Here is a 20,171-nt window from a genome sequence, read left to right as displayed (position 1 = left end):
ACAAACAGTATAAGTAAGGTATAAGGGAGCAGGTTTAACCTTCTAAGAGAATAATTCAAAATAAAGAGGAAGCTATTAAGTCATATTAAATGATTACAAATTAAGTTGAAAATATTTTATTCTTTAAGTTAAATAGGGCCATTAGGAAACTGTTATCTTGGAAACATTGTTAGATGTTTGAATAAACTGATGTTTACAGTCTTTTAATTCTTACTGGCCTTCCCATAATGTGTCTGATCTAGAGCAATGTTGTTCAAAGTGTTAACCATAGACTAATTGCTGGGCTATGAACTATTTCGAACTAGTCTGCAATTTGGTAAGGAGTTTGTGCCAGTACATAAATCAGATATGTCACCAAGTACACTGTCTAGTTGACAGCAAGGCTTAATGAAGGAAGCAAGGTGATGTTTTATAATCTGGCACAAGTGGATCAGTTGAATATAAAGTATTCACCAGGATGAATATTGTTGGTAAATTGTGTTATCATAGGTCAACTTATAATTTGACTATTCTAATTAGGTAATGGGCAGAGGACCAGTAACAAAGAAATTTATCATTAATTATTGTGTTAACCATGTCTTTCAAAATTGGAGTTTAACTTTTTTAGTGATCAGTTATCATACAAAAGAGAAAATTAAGAAGCTGGTTAAACAAAATATCCTTCTTAATTATCTTTAATTCTACTTCATATCAAAATAAGCAATTAGAAAATATCAAAACTTTACTTACCTATAAACAATTTTGTGTTCATGTAAATACTGCAACCCAAGAACTACACATGCAGCATAAAATCTGTTTTAAGAATTAAATCAAAAGAAGTTTAATAAATTCCACTACTCATGAATCCCAGTTTATACTTTTATGCTTCAAAGCAGAACTCTGTAGTTAACTAATTTCACAAGTATTTATTTAGTCCTTACTATGTGCCAGAAATATAAGTAAGATATGTGCTAAATATTAGGGGTGAAATTTAAAAATAAGAAAAATGCAGTCTCTAAAACGGAAGCCATTAACTTTGCCTGGTGGAGTCATTGAAGCCCTTGGGGTAGACATTTGATCTGGTTCTTCGAAGAAAGTACAATATGCCATCATAAAGGCAGGACGGTATGAAAGGTAGAACTTTTGTATGGGAAATATAGGGTATGCTCCTAAGAGGGAAAGGAATAGGCGTGTAAAAGGCATAACCTGTTTGACAACCATAATGAGTTTGTTGTGGCTGAAGTAAAGGATGAGGAAGAAGTAGCGGGAGATGCAGCTGAAAAGATAGCCTGAGATCAAGTTGTGAAGGACCTTGAATGTCATATTATGAACACAGGCATACCTTGTTTTACTGTGTTTTTACTTTATTCTGCTTCACAGACAACTGTGTTTTCTTACAAATTGAAGGTTTATGGCAACCCTGAATGGAGTAACATTATGGGCTCCATTTTTCCAACAGCATTTGCTCACTTCAGGTCTCTGTGTCACATTTTGGTAATTCTCTCAATATTTCAAGTTTTTCATCATTATTATTTTTGTTATGGTGATCTGTGATTTCTGACATTATTATTGCAAAAAGATTACGACTTGCTGAAGGATGAGATGATTGTTAGCATTTTTTAACAATAAAGTATTTTTTAATTAAGGTATGTATATTGGTTTTTTTTAGACATAATGCTATCGAACACTTAATTGACTACAGTATAGTGTAAATGTAACTTTTTTTTTTTAATTAATTAATTTATTTATTTACGGCTGTGTTGGGTCTTCGTTTCTGTGCATGGGCTTTCTCTAGTTGTGGCAAGCAGGGGCCACTCTTCATCATGGTGCGCAGGCCTCTCACTGTCGCGGCCTCTGTTTTTGCGGAGCACAGGCTTCCAGACGCGCAGGCTCAGTTAATTGTGGCTCACGGGCCCAGTTGCTCCGCAGCATGTGGGATCTTCCCAGACCAGGGCTCGAACCCATGTCCCCTGAACTGGCAGGTGGATTCTGAACCACTACGCCACCAAGGAAGCCCTGTAAATGTAACTTTTATATGCACCAGGAAACCAGAAAATTCACGACTCATTTTATTATATTTGTTTTATTATGATGTTTGTTTCAGTATGGAACTGAACCTGCAATATCTATGAGGTATGCCTGTACTGAAAATTCTTCTCTTAGTGATAGCAAATCAAACAATTTTAATCAGGGCAGAATAATCAGATTTATGTTAGAGAACTTTCTTGATAGTAGTATGAAGTGGAGTGGAAGTAGGTAGATATCCAGAGGGAAAAGGAACAGATAAGGCTAAAATGATAGTACAGATGAAAGATCATGAGTACCTCTAATGTAGTGGCAACAAAGAGAATAAGAGATGGATTCAAGAGAAACTTTAAAACGAGCATGATAGGACTTGGTGTCTCATTAGCTATAAAGGATGAGGGAAAGGGAAAAGATGAAGATAACTCTCAAGGTTTCCTTTTTATTGTAATGAATAGGTGGAGAAATACAGAAGTAGCCAAAGTTTTGTGGGGAAAGTGAGTTTGCCTTTACACATATTGACCTCAAATTGCCTTGGGACAGGTGAAGAGGTCTAGAAATTGGATAAACAGGTTTAGATCTTAGAAAAACTTCAACCCAGCTAGAATATTAACTCTTGAGGGATCGGACCATGTTTGTCTTTTTCAGTGTTTAGCCTAAATGCTTAGCAAAATGCTTGATACACAATAGCCTTACTGAATAAGGAGGTAGGTAATAACTAAATGAATGAATTAAAAAATGCAGATCTGTCTTCAGTGTAGAATACCCTATAAGGAGACACTTCGGAGAATCAGTTCTTAATTTTACAAGTAACACATGGATATTTCTTCTATAAAATACACATAATACCCCTACCCTAAAGCACAATTTTTCATTCATCCATCTCCATTTCACCCTGATGCCACTACTATCCATAAAGGTAACTACTTTTGTTAGTTTGGTGAATGTCCTTCAAATTTTAGAATGCATTTACGTGTACATGTAGATATGTTTTGTGTTTCTTTATTTTTACAAAAATGGAACCATAATTTGGAGATTTTTTAAATGCAACTATTTATAAATATTTGATTATACATTAGATCTTATGTAATTATTTATCATAAGTTTAAAAGATTTAGCTTAAGTCCATTAAAACAAATGTGATTCTAAAATTGCTTAAGGTAGTTTTTTTTAAGCAAACTTATTTTGGTGGCAAAACAATACTGTAACAATCATAAAAATACCTGATTTCTCTTTTGCTCCATTATTTGTAAACAGATTGTCCTAATGATACTTAATAAATAACTGGGTATACTGGGTATCATCAAATCAAACCTTTAAGATAAATATTTTACAGAAGCAGAAAATGAAGCTCTCAGAAAGAGTAACTAATTTATCTAAAGCGACATAGCCAGAACACAGCAAAGCTAGGACTCAAATTAATTTCGATTCCTTCGTCTCAAGCAATAAGAATACAATGTTTGCCTAGCATATGTGAGTCACCCTTCTAGGTGTTCCACTAGTACATAGAATACACATAGTCCTTGTTGCTCCCCTTTAGTGAGGGGAGACAGACAATAAAAATGTAAAAAATAAATAAGGTGATTTCAGGTATAAAGTGCTATGAAGAATATAAAATATAAAATAGAATAGAGTGTGGCCTGATTTAGACGTTAGTGATACAGTGGTATTTTAATTAAAGTAATGAGGAAAGACCTCCAAAGGAATGACATTTGAGGTGAGATCTGAATGATTAGAGGGAGGTACTTTAGATATGAAGTATTGCAATAAAGCGTTTTATTCTTGTATTTCACTGGGCTTAATTGTTTCATTGGTACTATATAATTTGTACTCTCAGCAAAAATAAAAAGTTTGTTAAGGCAGAATAGGATTTTATATTTTTTAAAGAAAAGGCATAACAAAACAAATTCCCAAGGCAGTTAGCACAAGGCTAGTAGTAGTAGTCTAGATGCCCTGCTTTTAATTTTTAAATATTAATTTTTAAATATGCAGGGAATTAATTATTAGTAGCCTTCTATTATTTTGTGGCTTTTGCCTCCTTTTCTGAAAGCTTCACTATCCATCAGAACTAATGCCCTAGTACTACTATCTGCTGTATTATACTTCTGATGGTTATGAGAATCAAACAAAGGAATGAAAGTAAAAATGTTACACAAATGTCAGCTGTCAGAATACAGACAAGTGATAAAAATTCAATAAAGTTTTACTACTGGTTTATGATTTTTATGATTTGGGTTATGTTTTGGAGGTAGAATGGATGTTGCATGTAAGGAAAAAAGAGAATCAAGAATGACTCCTGTGTTTTGGCTTGAACAACTGGTAGATGGTATTGCCATTTAATAACAGAGAAGCCTAGAAGAGTAACAGGCTGGGGAGTGGTGGGTGAGGTGGGGGAAAATGGGAAATATCAGGCGTTCATTCTGAGATGTTAAACAAGAAATACTTATTAGCCATATAAAGGGAAGAGTCAAGTTGGCTGCTGAATGTTATTGGAATTGGAAGTTTAGGTAAGAGGTAAGGGCTGGAGATATACATTTGGTAAACACCTGCATATACAGTGTAGCTATTAAGAGCATTTTCCTAGGTTCAAATCCTAGCTCCAACACTTAAGAGCTTCAAAACTGGGATAACAACAGGGGAAGAATATATATAATTATGTTTAATCACAAATGTTTGCTATTATTTATTCTTTTGCATCTGAATAAGTAAAACCTTCATATAATATCAAATTCAAAAACTACAAAAAGGGGTTTAGTGATAAATTAAAATATTTAACACAGTACCTGACATCCTGTAAGCATTCAGTGAAATATATATTTTAAACAGTATACCCAGTTATTTATTAAGTATCATATCTGGATTCCATGCCTTTCATTGGAGGCGATACGCATACCAATTTCTTTTACATTCTTTAGAGGTATTGTAAGCACATGCAAGCAAACACTTAAGACATACTCTTTTAAATTACCCTTTAAAATGCAAATACAAATATGTCATACAAATATATAATACAAACTCTTCTACATTTTCTTTTTTCACTTAACAGTGTACTTTGAGTATAGTTAATATTTAAAGCCATGGTCCTAGATGGCATTCCCTAGGGAGAAAATATACTGGAAAAAAAGAAATTTTACTAAAATAAACCTAAATTGTATATCTAAATTATCAATTGTGATTTAGGGTAATCCATGAAATTTTCAACATGAACAACAGAGAAAAATAGATACATTTATTTATGGCAAAAAGGTAAGTAAGGAGTTCTATTATTTCTTCATCTATTTTCCATATGAGGGAAAAAAATAAATCTAAAATTCAGAGAGCTTTTTTCCTTCCCAGAAAGAAATCAGTCATGAAGAAACTCAGAGAAATGCTAAATACTCACACAGCTCTTGGTTCAGAAAAGACATCAGTATGAATGTGCATCATTAGGTCCCCACCGGCAGCATATTCCATTACAAAGCAAACATGCTCTTTGGTTTGGAAACATGCAAAAAGGTTCACCAAAAAGGGATGCCTTACACTATTCACAGTTTCAAAAATTCTTTTTTCACACATCAGGCTGTAAGAGAAAACATTTAAAAATCACTGGTATTTTTTTTTAAAGTTCTAGTTGGAAATAACATTCTTTAAAAATTACTAAACTCTAAAATGAGCAAAGTTCTTAACCATTATAACTTTAAAACCATAAAACGTGTCCTAGTTTTGCTACAAATGCTTTGAAAAATTTGGGCTACTTGATACATATAACTTTAATAGAAATATATTAATGAAAACTAAATATGATTAGCATGACGTAAGTTCACATTGATAGTATCAGAGTAGCACACATATGGCTAGTGGTAACAGTTAATAAAAAAGGCTTAATTAGGAGTGAATTGTGAAAAATTTTCAGGAATTGGTCAAAGGATTTAGCAGCCTAAAGCATAATTTTAAAATACAAATTTTCTGCTCAAGGCAATTTCAAGGACAGTATATATTTATAATTCACAAGCTATGGTATCCAAATATTCTATCATATAATATATGAAGCTGAGAGGTAAAGATACACTGCATAAAATTTTAATTTAGAAGGCTAACTGGAAAATAAAGAGGTTACATGGAGAATTCTATAACATACTTCAAGGAAGCTCCTGGAGAATGATACAATTTATCTATAAAATCTATAGCTATCACAGGTTTCCCTGTAAGAACTCTTACAAGCTGCTTAAAAGAACAGTGGTCAAACTTACTGACTCTGAAACAATTTTGCCTAAATAGCAAAAAATACCACTCTTCTTCCCCCTGAAAATATTTAGTAAATCAACCTGACTTAAAACTCAAAGCAGACATGTACACACTGCTGTATTTAAAATGGATAACCAACAAGGATCTACTGTATAGCACAAGCAACTCTGTTCAGTACTATGTAAAAACGTAAATGGGAAAACAATATGAGAAAGAATAGATACATGTGTATGTATAACTGGGGAAAAACAAAAAAAAAGAAAACAAAATCTAAACAACAACAACAAAAAACACCTCAAAGCAGAAGAAAACCAGGTCAAATATTATTCAAATACAACTTGGAATTAACACTTTAAACACCTGATCAAAATAAATATACCTACAGACGTATTTTATTACCAATTAAATTACGTTTATGTTTCTAATACAAAATAGGCATTTTTGTTTGTTTTTGAGACTGGAATCAAAAATTGACATTAACGTTTGTTGAAAAGCATTAATAATGCTTTCATTTTTAAAATTAAAGAACTCCTTAGATGTGTGTGTGTGTGTGTGTGCGCGCGTGTATTTGGTTATTGATTTCAAAATACCAAACCAAAATTCTAATGTTAGAAGGAGGTAGACCCATTCTCCCTTCTTTTGGATCTCTTCAGAGTTAATTTTAAAAAGTTTAACTTAAAGATTAAAGCATTTGTTTGGGTATCCAGATTATACTGCTATGAACATTTAAGAGTATACCTGTTGTGTAGAAGGAACATGGAATTTTTATTGCTCTGTTAATATAGTTATATTCTGAATTATGAACTAAAACACCTGTTCAGTTTTAAATACTGACAGTAAATGCAGCTATTATGAAATAGTGTTTAAACTCCATTTAATATGGTCACATTCTAGATGAACTCTTACCCTCTTATTTCACACAATCTGTTTACAACTTTACATATACTCAAAACAGAAAGCCCCACTGTAATTGTTTCTAAAGTGTTGGGCTTATGTCTCCATACATTTGCAAGGTTTCTAAATGTTACTACAAATTAAGTCACTATTAGAAATAAATTCACAGAAGATTAGAAAGAACAGTTAACAGCTTTGACTATCACCATTTAAATTTATTGGAAAACAATGTCTAATTGGGCAAGATCTGTAAGACAGATTCTAAAACAATTGATTTACTATGTCAATCTAAATTTTGGCTAATGAGGATAAAATATTCGGATGAAATAAGACAAACTGGCAAGATGTTTTGGGCTCAACTAGATGGCAAACGTGGCCTCTTCACTGTGTATGGTTTATGGGTGAATTACTAATCCACTATGGGTGAATTACTAATTCTCAGCTGGATAAGTATAAGGTTAGACCTGTGTTGAACATGTAAATGGTCTAAAGGATTAACCAGAATTCCTCTTAAAATGGTTTTAATGCCATTCATAGAATTGTTTGATGAGGACTGACAATATTGATGAGGGCTGGATAGATGTTTTAGGACTATTAGGTAAAGGAGGAAGGATCTTTATAGACCCCAACAGGAACAATAATTTTAATTTTAAGCATTATACAGCACACCAGAAAGCTGCTCCGTAAGTCTTTAACTTTTCCCAATCTAATCTAAATTGTACATTCTCCTTAAAAGTCCATGAAACAATCCAACCTTATTCAAAATTTCAAACTTCATTCTGTCCAGAACATTTTCCTCTATCTTGTCATTTCTCTCCTCTCCATGTTCCCAAATATCTTCCATCTGCCAAAGATCAGCACAAATCCAATCTTCTTTACAAGGCCTTACCTAAATCCACCAGCACACCTTCATTTGATGTTCCCCCTGTTATGAGCTGCGATTATCTATATTGTTCAGCTTAAACTCAAACATATCTAATCTGTTTTATTTATATAACTAATGTATTTATGTTTTATCTCCCTAAGTGACTAGTTCCATTCTAACATTTTTTGGTGTACTTCCTTCAGTACACTATTAGACATGATAGAAACTTAAAAACTATATAAATAGTTATTTTGGTCAGTGGAAAATTACAACATTAATAAGGCTAATCTTAGGATTAAATCATATATACATATATATGATATATATAGAAAATCTGGCTAGCTGTGTTTTTGTTCTGCAACTACAAAAATATACTTCCAAGTCTATCCTGTTGTTTTGAAATGTGAACTGGTAAGACAAGGAAGCTGAGTGAGGCATAACAGTAACACACATTTAACATTCCTACTCAGGAGTGGGGGAAGATGGCACTCAGAAAGAAGTTCTACTAATGGTAGGTGGAAAACGTGATCTTTGTACATGAATTACATTACTTTGAAGTTAGTGCATAATTTGTGTTCCTTAATAAAGATGTAGATTTGTGGTTACCAGAGATGGGGTGAGGGGAGGGGAAATTGGATGAAGGCAGTCAAAAGGTACAAACTTCTAGTTATAAGATAAATAAGTACTAGAGATATAATGTACAATATGATGAAGTTAACATTGCTGTATGTTATATATGAAAGTTGTTAAAAGAGTAAATCTTAAGAGTTCTCATCACAAGGAAAATTTTTTTTTCTATTTCTTTAATTTTGTATCTCTATGATGTTCACTTATTTTGACAATCATGTCATGATGTATGTAAGTCAAATCATTATGCTATACACCTTAAACCTATACAGTACTGCATGTCAATTATATCTCAATAAAACTAGAAGGGAAAAAACCAAACCAAATAACAACAAAAAACAAGTTGATTTGGAATTTTCTATAAGTAAAATAATAAAATTCACACTAGAAAGAGAAAATTTAGAAAGGAAAACTGTCGTTAAGAAACATCAAGTATTTCAGAAACATCTATAGGAAAAAAACCCCCACTGATATGCAATAACATTGAATTCTATGGATCTATTAAAAGGATGAGATAGAAAGTGGATATAAAAGATTTCTGCTTAGTTGTTTACTATTCAGACTTGCAAGTTATATAACTTTTAAAAACATGCTGGTCTGTTTTCTTATTTCCTAAATTAATTTTTTTTCTTGTCTTCCTCTAATTGCTCTCTTTTCTGCTGCCTTCCTCAAAGTCCTCTAAGAGTGAGTTTTATTTCTCACTCTGAATTTTACATTTCTCTGTTTTTCTGGTTCTACTGGAGATTATTTTACTTCTATGTTACTGAATATATGGATTTATAACTGAAGTTAGATAAAGATTACTCATCAACTTTTCACTAAGGCTGGATTAAATTTAAGTAGGGGTAATGTCCCAGGTTCTGGCTAAAGCTTCATCCTCTAATCCAGACATTCTTCTTTAATAGTAATATTAATATTATTCTATCTATATTTAATTAGGAAGTTTTTTCCTACAGAGACGTGGCTCAAAGTAGTAACAATGTAGCAGAAAGTTATATAAACCACCAAGTAATTACCACTTTCCCATTATTAACTGGGTAGTACCAGTCTCCTATTATTTTAGGATATAAATGAATTTACCATATATGAATCTGGAATAAAGCAAACATTCTTCCAGAAAAGAAAAACACTTGACCTTACTATTATTGTAATTAAAACAAACTGACAGTGTAATTAAAGGTTTGCTTTAACTACTTATGTAACAGAAATATACAGTTGTTAGCATATACTCTAGTGTTCAGAATATTTCAAAAATATTATGCAAAATCTCTCTAAGTAGTTTTAGATCAGGGAGGAGTTTATTTTGATATAATTGAGAAGTATGAGAAATGGATAAAAAACAAATAGGCAAATCCAAAAGGAAAAGATTTTTTTTATATAAAGAAACCTGCATCTTTTAAGATCTATCCTAATTCTAAGAACTTCCCATATCATGGAAAAAATATTAAAAATAGCAATTTGATATATCTATATGGCACTTAATATAATTCGGTAAGGCAAGTATTACCAAAAAATATATTTTAAAAATATGTGGGTTAACTGAGGCTCAAAGATGTTCAGTGAATTGCCCTGGGATCAAATCATTAATTAAGAAGGAACAATCAGAACTAGAGAAGTCTTCTCACTGATAATCACAGGCTGTTCTCATTATACAGGGCTGTCTTCTATTAATATCAACTGGTTCTTCCTTAACTGGTGGTTTAAGAAAAATACTGCTGCTTCTAAATATCAAATGAAAGCCTCATTCTGTAATAAATATGCCATTTTATTATACAATAATTTCCATGTTGAACCACTCCATTAATTTGAGATAGTCTTTTAAAGTATATTCTCTAACCTAATTACAATATTATCCCCAAAGTCCTTACGTTTTAATAATTGTAGAGGCAGAGGTATCCGTATCAATGTACACCCAGAAATGTAAGATGCTGTGGTCAAAAAATACCATTTTCAGAAACATAGAGCAAAAAATAGATGTAGGTGCATTTTCCAAAGCAAAATATATTAACCATTCAGTTAACTGAAGATTATTTGTAAATGACATCTTATTACTTCTGTAGTATGAACGGGAAATAGCCTCACCAAACCACAGATGTATAACAGTTCCTATTCCATATAAACAGTTTAAAATTTCCAAGTATAAAAGCTTATTAGAATTAATTTAAACATTTCATCATCTTTCCTTGGTATTCACTCAGCAGTAAAATGTCTTAAGAAGGGGAAGAGGGAGTTAGCTAGAAAGCAAAACATTTAATTAATGCCTACCTTATGCATTAATTTATTTAGTTTCTTTACTTATTACAGTTGACCCTTTAACAACATGGGGGTTAATTCGTGCATAATTTATAGTCGGCTCTCTGTATCTGCAGTTCCTCCACATCTGTGGATTCACCAACCATAGACCATGTAATATTGTAGCATTTACTGTTGAAAAATATCCATGTTTAAGTGGATCCATGCAGTTGAAACCCATGTTATTCGACGGTCAAGTGTATTAGGAAAATAGAAAGTTTTGTTGTTGCAATACATACACTGATTTTTCACGATAAGCTACATTTTCAGAAAAATAAAGAATTTCATTTTTAAAAAACTAACCTGTCTACTTCATCTCGAGCCACAATGTCTCCTTTCTTTAAGGCTTTTATAGCAAACATTTCATTAGTGTGTTTATATTCAGCCAAAAGCACCTGAAATGAGATTAAAATAATTATTTCCCATGTGAGTTATTACTTTTGTAGGCATTCCAAGAAAATTTAAAAGATTACCTTTCCAAAATGTCCTCTACCCAAGACAGCACAACACCGGAAGTCTTGTAGATTAAACTGAAACATTTGTTGAGATCTGAAAACAGTAATGTCAATCAAAAATAAGGCAAAAGTATGGGACTAAACATGTAGCAAAGCTGTGTACATATTCTTTACCTTCTGTCCTCAAGTTCATGAATATCACTATATTCTAGGCCTGATTGAGGAATATCAGGCTCATATTCAGATTGAGATTTTGGAAGTAGTCTATTTCTGTCATTCTCAGTATCAAAAACTGTTTCTGAAACCTGTAAAATATTAAACACTCATTAAATCATAGAAACATTCAGAAAACAACTTATTAGGTAAGGATAGTTAAAGAAAAAAATGTTAAAAGTTGATATAAATATGAGTGAGAAAATAAAATTCAGATATTGGATATTCATTTTTATGGTTATTAATTATATATTACTCTTATCTAAAAAAGGTAAAAAAATGAATACATTGGAAAAAACAAAAACACTAATTTGAAAAGATACACGAGCCCCAATGTTCACAGAAGCACTGTTTACAATATAGCCAGTTACACAGAAGCAACCCAAGTGGCCATCAACAGACGATTGGTTTAAGAAGATGTGGTACATACAGATGGCCAACAGGCACATGAAAAGATGCTCATCATCACTAATTATTAGAGAAATGCAAATCAAAACAACAATGGGGTACCACCTCACACCAGTCAAAATGGCCATCATTAAAAAGTCTACAAATCATAAATGCTGGAGAGATGTAGAGAAAAGGGAACCCTCTTACACTATCGGTGGGAATGTATTTAAATTGGTACAGCCATTATAGAAAACAGTATGGAGGTTCCTCAAAAAACTAAAAATAGAGTTGCCATATGATCCAGCAACTCCACTCCTGGGCATATACCCAGATGAATTCTAATTCAAAAAGATACACGCACCCTTATGTTCATAGCAGCACTATTTACAATAGCCAAGACATGGAAACAACCTAAATGTCCACCAACAGATGAATGGATAAAGAAGATGTGATATATATATATATACATATATATATATAGCACACACATACATACAATGGAATTACTCAGCCATTAAAAAGAAATAATGTCATTTGCACCAACATGGATGGACCTAGAGATTATCATGCTAAGCAAAGTAAGTCAGAAAGAGAAAGACAAATACCATATATCACTTACATGTGGAATCAAAAATAAAACACAAATGAACGTATCTATGAAACAAAAACAGACTCACAAATATAGAGAACAGACTTGTGGTTGCTAAGGGGGAGGGGGTTTGGGGGAGGGAAGGATTGGGAGTGTGGGATTAGCAGGTGCAAACTATTACATATAGGATGGGTAAACAACAAGGTCCTACAACATAGCACAAGGAACTATATTCAATATTCTGTGATAAACCATAATGCAAAGGAATATGAAAAAGAATATATATATGTATAACTGAGTGACTTTGTTATACAGCAGAAATTAAACACAACACTGTAAATCAACTATACTTCAATAAAATTTTTAAAAAATGTGTGTGTGTGTGTATACACACACACACACACACACACACACACACTGGAATATTACTCCCCCACAAAAAAGAATGAAATAATGCCCTCTACAGCAACATGGATGGACGTAGAAAATATTATGCTTAGTGAAGTAAGTCAGACAGAGAAATAAATAGTATATGATATCACTCATATGTAGAATCTAAAAAATAATACAAATGAATGTATATACAAAACAGAAACAGACTCATAGATTTAGAAAACAAACTTGTGCTTACCAAGGGGAGGAGGAAGGGGGGAGGGACAATTTAAGGGTATGGAATTAACAGATACAAACTACTATATATAAAATGGATAAGCAATAGGATATACTGTATAGCACAGGGAATTATATCCATTATCTTGTACTAACCTATAATGAACTAGAATCTGAAAAAATACTGAATCACTATGCTGTACAGCTGAAACACAATGTTGTAAATCAACCATATTTCAATTTAAAAAAATGAATACATTACTTTCATCTTACATGCATTTTCAAAAATCATGTTAACCTAGTTAGAAGATGCACAGTGTTTCAGGCAACATGTCATCCAATATCAGCCATGCTCCTGTGCTCCTAGATTAAGCAGCCTATTCCATCTCTCCTGGCTCATGAGCATCCAGAGGTTTTTATGTTTCATTCACAAGAAACATAAACAACACAGTTCACACAGGCATTTTTTAACTAAAATGTTAAATGAGATGTTTTTAACATCTCATTCACTATGATGCTTTTACTGGTAATTCATTTGGTGAAAAGGAATTATACAAGGTTTAAAATGCCTTACCTGTCCTTGTGTATCCAAATCTCTTAATTCAGCAGATTCATCTATTTCTCCAAGGGAAGAATCACGTGGTGGGGCCAGAGGCGGCTCAGGTTCAAGATCAAAGTCCAATTTGGTTACTGCAGAATCACTTATAAAAGATAAAGCAATTCACCAAAAGCAGTAATCAAAAGTATATATTTTAAATAACTTTACAATTAAGGCAAACAATTTTATTGTTTTAAAAGTAAGCAGAGCACTAGTTTCAAAATACTATTTGGAAAAAATGAGACTTTTAATAGGCTCACTGTAATCAATATGTACAAATGTCACAATAACTATTTTATAAAAGAAATGCTTAAAAATCTTAAGACACATACCTAGCTGGAGGTGCTAGTTCAGGGATGTGTACATCAACCACTGGCACTGTAGGAGGCACAGGGGCTTGAGGGCTGAAGGTGCCAGAATGATTTACTGTAGGAATAGCTCTTCTCACTAGTCTTCCCCAAGTGGCAATATTAATATTCATTTGAGGAGCTCTGAGAAATGTTTTGCCTGTGGATATTGTAAATAAAGAAAACAGAACAAGTATTTTTTAAATATATTACCAAAAGCCATAATTTAAGAATTCATATTCATCGGTTTATAACTTATGAAGAAAAAACAATATTTGTCACTTAAAAAACCAGTTCCTAACTATTCATTATTAAAGGCTAGTGCAAAAAAGCAAAATCAGTTTTAAAAATAAATACGTAGGAATTGCTCATTTAAGTCTAGTAATGGTATGTGGTTAAGGTTTTAAAAACAGAATTCTTATCTTTTAGAGATACTAACTGTAATATTTATGGATGAATCTATATGATGTCTGGGTTTGCTTCAAATAATCTGAGGAAGCTGTGAGTGATGGAACACAGATGAAACAAAATTGGACATAACCTGACTGTCATTGAAGCTGAGTGATGGCACATCACACTAGTCTCTATACTTATGCATGTTTCAAATTTTCCGTAACAAAATTTAGAAGTAAATAATTGAACAAATAAGAAGAAAACAAAAAGAAAAGATGGATATCACTTTTTAAATAGTATATACATTTTTAAAGTATTTAAGATAACACCAAAACACTTTGTACTTGATTTCTCAGTAATTACCTTGTTGTTTCGAAAAAATTTTCTTTTGTCTTTGGAGTTTTGGTCTTCTTTCAATAACTGGATTAAAAAAGGTAACCTGCAGTGAAGAAAATTCAAGTTGACATGACTATAGCATTAGATTTATGGTTCACGAAATTCAATAAACTTGCAAGTTTGAACACTTAGAGAATCTGAGATATAATTTAGTTCCATCTCCTCATTTTCTAGATGAGAAAACAGACCTAGAGAGGATAAATGACTTGTCTTAGGGTAACATACCTATTTAGTGGCAGAGTTGAGCCAAGAATTCAAGGTGTCTGCCATTCAGCCTAATACTCTTCCCACTTCTACATCATGTTGCCTACATATATAATTTCAATGGTAGTTATGCATATTTAATAAAATACATTTATTACCTCTGCAAATAAAGTACCCTGCGGTTCCAAATAGAGACACATGCCATGCCGTTGGTTGTCTAAAAAATCTTCTAACCTCAGAAATTTTACAGCACACAGAGATCGCCAATCACGCCAATAAACTGAAATTTCCAGTTCACGTGACTAGAATAATTAAATAAAAAATAAAGAAAACAGGGAACACATCATTGGACACACATGTGAATAAAATATTATAAAATATATAAAATACAAATACAATAAACAAAGATAACATATACAACGGTTGCACTATTTTAAAGAGTGCTTTTATAATGTTTCTCTATTATATATTACTTTAACAAACTTACACATTTTAACTAAAAGGAACACATTCATATCCCAACATTCCAGTTAAGGAGAATTCCTTTTAGATAAAGAATACACAACTGGGAACAATCAATACATTTGAATGACCACCGAAACTCTTTCCATCTCAGAGCTTCAATCTTTTGGATTTTCCTTCTCCTATTGGCTTCATAGGCTGTGCTGTTGCTAGACTTCAATGTTCACCTCAAAGAACCCATTTCAAACCTTCTTATTTCTTTATCCCAATATTGATCAGGAAAAGGTCTGTGAATAGCATTTATTCTCCACTTTCAGTGTGCCACACACTATGCCAAACACTTTAAGAATGTTAGGTCATTTAATCTTCTAAAGAATACCACCGGGTAATAAGACCAGTGATTACAGGGGCCTGCGTAGGTAGGTAGCAAACAGGAAACTAAGTTTTATACAGAAAAATGTTCATTTATTACAACATCAAACACAACAAAACGAAACAAAAAAGCCCCCCCAAAACCAGGGACAACTTAAGAGTATTATACCATATCTACATGAGGGAACATTCTGTAGTCATTAAAAATAATGCTTATGTGGAAAATATATTTAAGGTTTTAACCATCAATTATTAAATGTACTTGTAGGACACAGTTTATAAGCTGGAGGTCAAGCCATAAATTGACCTCTACATATAAGTCATAATCTGCATATATTTTAATTATAAAGCATAAGACTTCTCCATTATTTTGTTTTTCAGGATTTTGTGGATCACCCACAAAAAGAGATAAATGTTTTTCCCTTTAGGCTCAACAAAGTAATAAATTACTTCTTTCATATAAAAACTTTCAATTTGTGAACTTATGCATCTTATTATCTAAGCTTCTAGTAGGCATAATAAAAAGCCATTTGACTTTAAATAATAAAACTAGTTGATGCAAATGAACACAGAAAACACTTATAAAAAACAGAACATGAAAAAAATGAGTCAAGACACAATGTGCCAAAAGGTCTCATAGACAGAAAAAAAGGACTAGAAAAAGATATCTTGGCAGTGAGTATATGAGCTCAGGACTTCCTACCTCATTGCTTCTCTCTGACACATAATTACTATGGGAGAGAATACTTGTCAGGAAAGGGTAAGGATGAGTAGAGGATAATTATTTTAAGATCAGCAAATGGCATTTAGAAGTGGTGGGTATTAATGCTATAATATTCCATTCAAGTTAAAATTTTAAGTATTTTGAAAACAGTTATTTTGGGAAATAAACTGCATAACTGAACCAGGGGTTGGTAATTTAGACTACTTTATTTTAGATTAGAAAAGGAGAGGTCTACTTTCTCCTATCTTCTTCCACGGTATCAGGGAGGAAAACTTGTTATGGATAAGGCAAATGCAAGTGGTATAGATACTAGGGACGAAATTAGTAATTCTTAAAAGTTCTTATACTTTTCACACTGCTAAAATTGTAAGAGTATATCTTTCTCTGGATGAGAGAAGGTCAAATCACCTCCTTTATATTTTTTCTAGCCACTCTGGTAAAACTCACATATTAACTCATTTCTCTTTCCTCTGTCTGTTTATTCCGTTCTTCAACCTGAAGTATGTTAGAAACACCTGAGATTTGGGATGGAAGGTTATCTTAAGGCCTACATTAGCTTTCCTGGAGTTCTACATGAAATTTTAGGTATAAAGCTCTTCACTTTTTGTTACTTTGCATTGTTCCCTGTATCACTCTCTCTACAATTTAAGGGGGGAGAGTGGCTACAGTCCAAAGCAGATTAAGATATTTTATGTCTACTCATAACACTGTTGCATGGAACCCCAATCCTCCTTTAACTCCTAACATCTACTGCAATTCAGTAAAGCAGGGATATAGTATCTGAAAAGCAAAGTACTCTCTATATAGGGAAATGCCACTGATATTTATTGAATTTAAACTGCAGGTATGACTGCTCATTTGCTGGCAATTTTCCAGATGAAGCAGGTCCATTCCATAAAGCAAGGGCATGTTTGTAGGTAATGTCAAACCTCAAGAGCAACAAAATTCTACATGGAGTAAAACCACTGCCAAAATAGCTGAGCAGTATGATCTGAGCTAAGTACAGATTGGCAATACTGGCAAACTGTCCCAACTTGTGTTTCATTTTGTCGTCTTATGAATCTGAACCTAGGATCAAAGAAGAAACTGTGGTAGAACTAAGGAATCTATGGTTTGTCTGAAGTCTCTGTAAGGCCCAAAAGTAAATAGTAGCTACTTTTTCTAAAGTAGTTGGCATGATGATTTGATACACGTATACATATATATACTAATAAAGAATTCCTCCCATCTAATTAACACATCTATCACCTATTTTACACACACACATACACACACACACACACACACACAAAATATTTATATTTGGTAAGAACATTTAAGTTCTGTTCTCTTAGCAAATTTCATTCACACAATATAGTATTATTAACTAGTCACCATTATACATTGCACTATACATTAGATGCTCAGACCTTATTTATCTTATAACTGAAAGTTTGTACCTTTTTACCAACCTCTCTGTACAAGCATTTTTCTACTCTTGGTTTCTATGAGTTTGACTTTTTAAGATTTCACATGTAAATGATACCACGTAATATTTGTCTTTCTCTGTCTGACTTCTTTCACTTAGGATAATGTCCTCAGGTCCAACCATGTTGTCACAATGGCAGTTTTTCCTTCCCTCTCATGGTTAAATAATATTCCATTGTATATATGTACCACATTTTCTTTATCCATTCATCTTTTAATGGACACAGACTGTTTCCAGATATTGGCCATTGTGAATAATGCTGCAATGAACATGGGAGTGCAGATATCTCTTCAATATCCTGTTTTCATTTCCATTGAATATATACCAAGAGTTGGATTGCTGGATCATATGGCAGTTCTATTTTTAATTTTTTGAGGCACCTCCATACTGTTTTCCACATTGGCTGAACCAATTTATTCCCACCAACAGTGCACAAGGGTTCCTTTTTCTCCACATCCTCGCCAACACTTATCTCTTGTTTTCTTGATGACAGCCATGCTAACATGTGATATCTCACTGTGGATTTGAATTGCATTTCCCTGATGATTAGTGATGTTGAGCACCTTTTCATGTAATTGTTGGCCATCTGGATGTCTTCTTTAGAAAAATGTCTATTCAGTTTCTTTGCCCATTTTAAATCAGATTATTTTTTTGTTGTTCTTGCTATTGAGTTGTGCAAGTTCTTTATATATTTTGCAATATTAATTTCTTATCTGATAGATGACTTGCAAATATCTTCTCCCATTCTGTAGATTGCCTTTTCATTTTCTTGATGGTGTCCTTTGCTGTGCACAAGCTTTTTGTTAGTAACTACTTCTTTTTTTAATTTAATTTTAATTTTTGGCCACACTATGCGGCTTGTGGGATTTTAGTTCCCTGACCAGGGATCGGACCCGGGCCCTTGGCAGTGAGAGCATGGAGTCCTAACCACTGGTTGTCAGGCAGTTCCCAGTAACTACTTCTTAATAAATGGAACTACTGGGCATTTCTTTTGGCCTAGAGACGCACTGTAAAAAAATTACTGGAACACTGAGGATGTTGTGAATCGAGAAAGTTTGGGAACCTCTGATAGGTGAAAATGAGAGGGAGATTTCACTGCTGAAAAGGAAAGAAAGGGCAAAAAGCAAATTTTCTGCAGCTACTAAAAGAGAGAAAATTATTCAAAGCATGGAAAATTCAAAAGCCAAGGAAAGGTGAGATTTGTAAAGGTGCACATGTCAGGTGTCACATTAATTGGTCTCTTCCTTTGATTATTTGGTCTTCTATGGGCTTCTGAGGACAACATAGGCTTGGGAAACATCAACCCAGCAGTAAAGAGACTGCACACTCAAAAAGAGTTTAAGTTTTAAAAATTGGCTATTTATGAAGGTAAGATTCAGGTTAGGGAATCAACAAGGATGGAAGTATCTGAGGATTAGCTACAGTAGAAATCTATTACCACTCCTAGCCTGAATGAGCAAGAAGAAACAGTTATCAGAATTCAGTGAGAACTGGATCTTGGAAAAGGGACTGTCAAACAGGAACTGTAGCCATAGATGAACACTGCTGTAAAAAAGGGAAGGAGAGAAGGAAACAAACACCCTGATTACCCTCTCCTCCTGCCCTTAGATCGTCTAACATTGTCTCCCCTTTCATGTCAGAGCCCACTGATTCAAACCCGCAGCTATCAGCCTCCAGAGACAAAGAGAGGGACAGGGAAGGGGACCATCAGAATCTACTATGCGGCAAAGAGAAAACTACCACCTCAGGAAACAGTAATATCTGTTTTCAGTTCAGGAGTTCAATGAGGGTGATTCTCAGCTGGAACTAATGTGACAAAAAGAAGGAAACCTTAGGATCTTTTGGGAAAATGAGAAACACAGAGAAGACTGAGACTGAGATAATGGAGAATACAAAGCTATGACCTCTGCTTGAAAAGTCTGCCCCCTATAGATGTGGGAGCAGAAAAGAAAACAATTGTGATACAAACTATTTAGTGCTGTAACAGTTATATATAACTGCACCCTATATCAATTCACATCCTAGAAAAAGTTCCAAAGACTCACTAT

At 33.2% G+C, this 20,171-nt stretch overlaps 1 protein-coding gene across 2 annotated transcripts in view; it reads right to left on the bottom strand.

Annotated features, from left to right (window-relative positions):
* PKN2 (protein kinase N2) overlaps positions 1-20,171 on the bottom strand; it is a 128,309-nt gene that overhangs the window by 7,944 nt on the left and 100,194 nt on the right. For both annotated transcript variants that reach the window (XM_067726795.1, XM_067726796.1), the window contains 9 exons: positions 15,256-15,399; positions 14,861-14,936; positions 14,090-14,264; positions 13,734-13,860; positions 11,533-11,663; positions 11,377-11,452; positions 11,207-11,298; positions 5,384-5,560; positions 730-792 (listed from right to left, as the gene is read on the bottom strand). In XM_067726795.1, coding sequence (XP_067582896.1) covers positions 730-792; positions 5,384-5,560; positions 11,207-11,298; positions 11,377-11,452; positions 11,533-11,663; positions 13,734-13,860; positions 14,090-14,264; positions 14,861-14,936; positions 15,256-15,399 — 1,061 coding nt within the window. The remainder of the gene's footprint in view (positions 1-729; positions 793-5,383; positions 5,561-11,206; positions 11,299-11,376; positions 11,453-11,532; positions 11,664-13,733; positions 13,861-14,089; positions 14,265-14,860; positions 14,937-15,255; positions 15,400-20,171) is intronic.

The sequence above is a fragment of the Pseudorca crassidens genome, chromosome 2 (assembly GCF_039906515.1).
Source record: "Pseudorca crassidens isolate mPseCra1 chromosome 2, mPseCra1.hap1, whole genome shotgun sequence".
NCBI classification, from domain to species: Eukaryota; Metazoa; Chordata; class Mammalia; order Artiodactyla; family Delphinidae; genus Pseudorca; species Pseudorca crassidens.
This window is presented reverse-complemented; position numbering and strand designations above follow the sequence as displayed.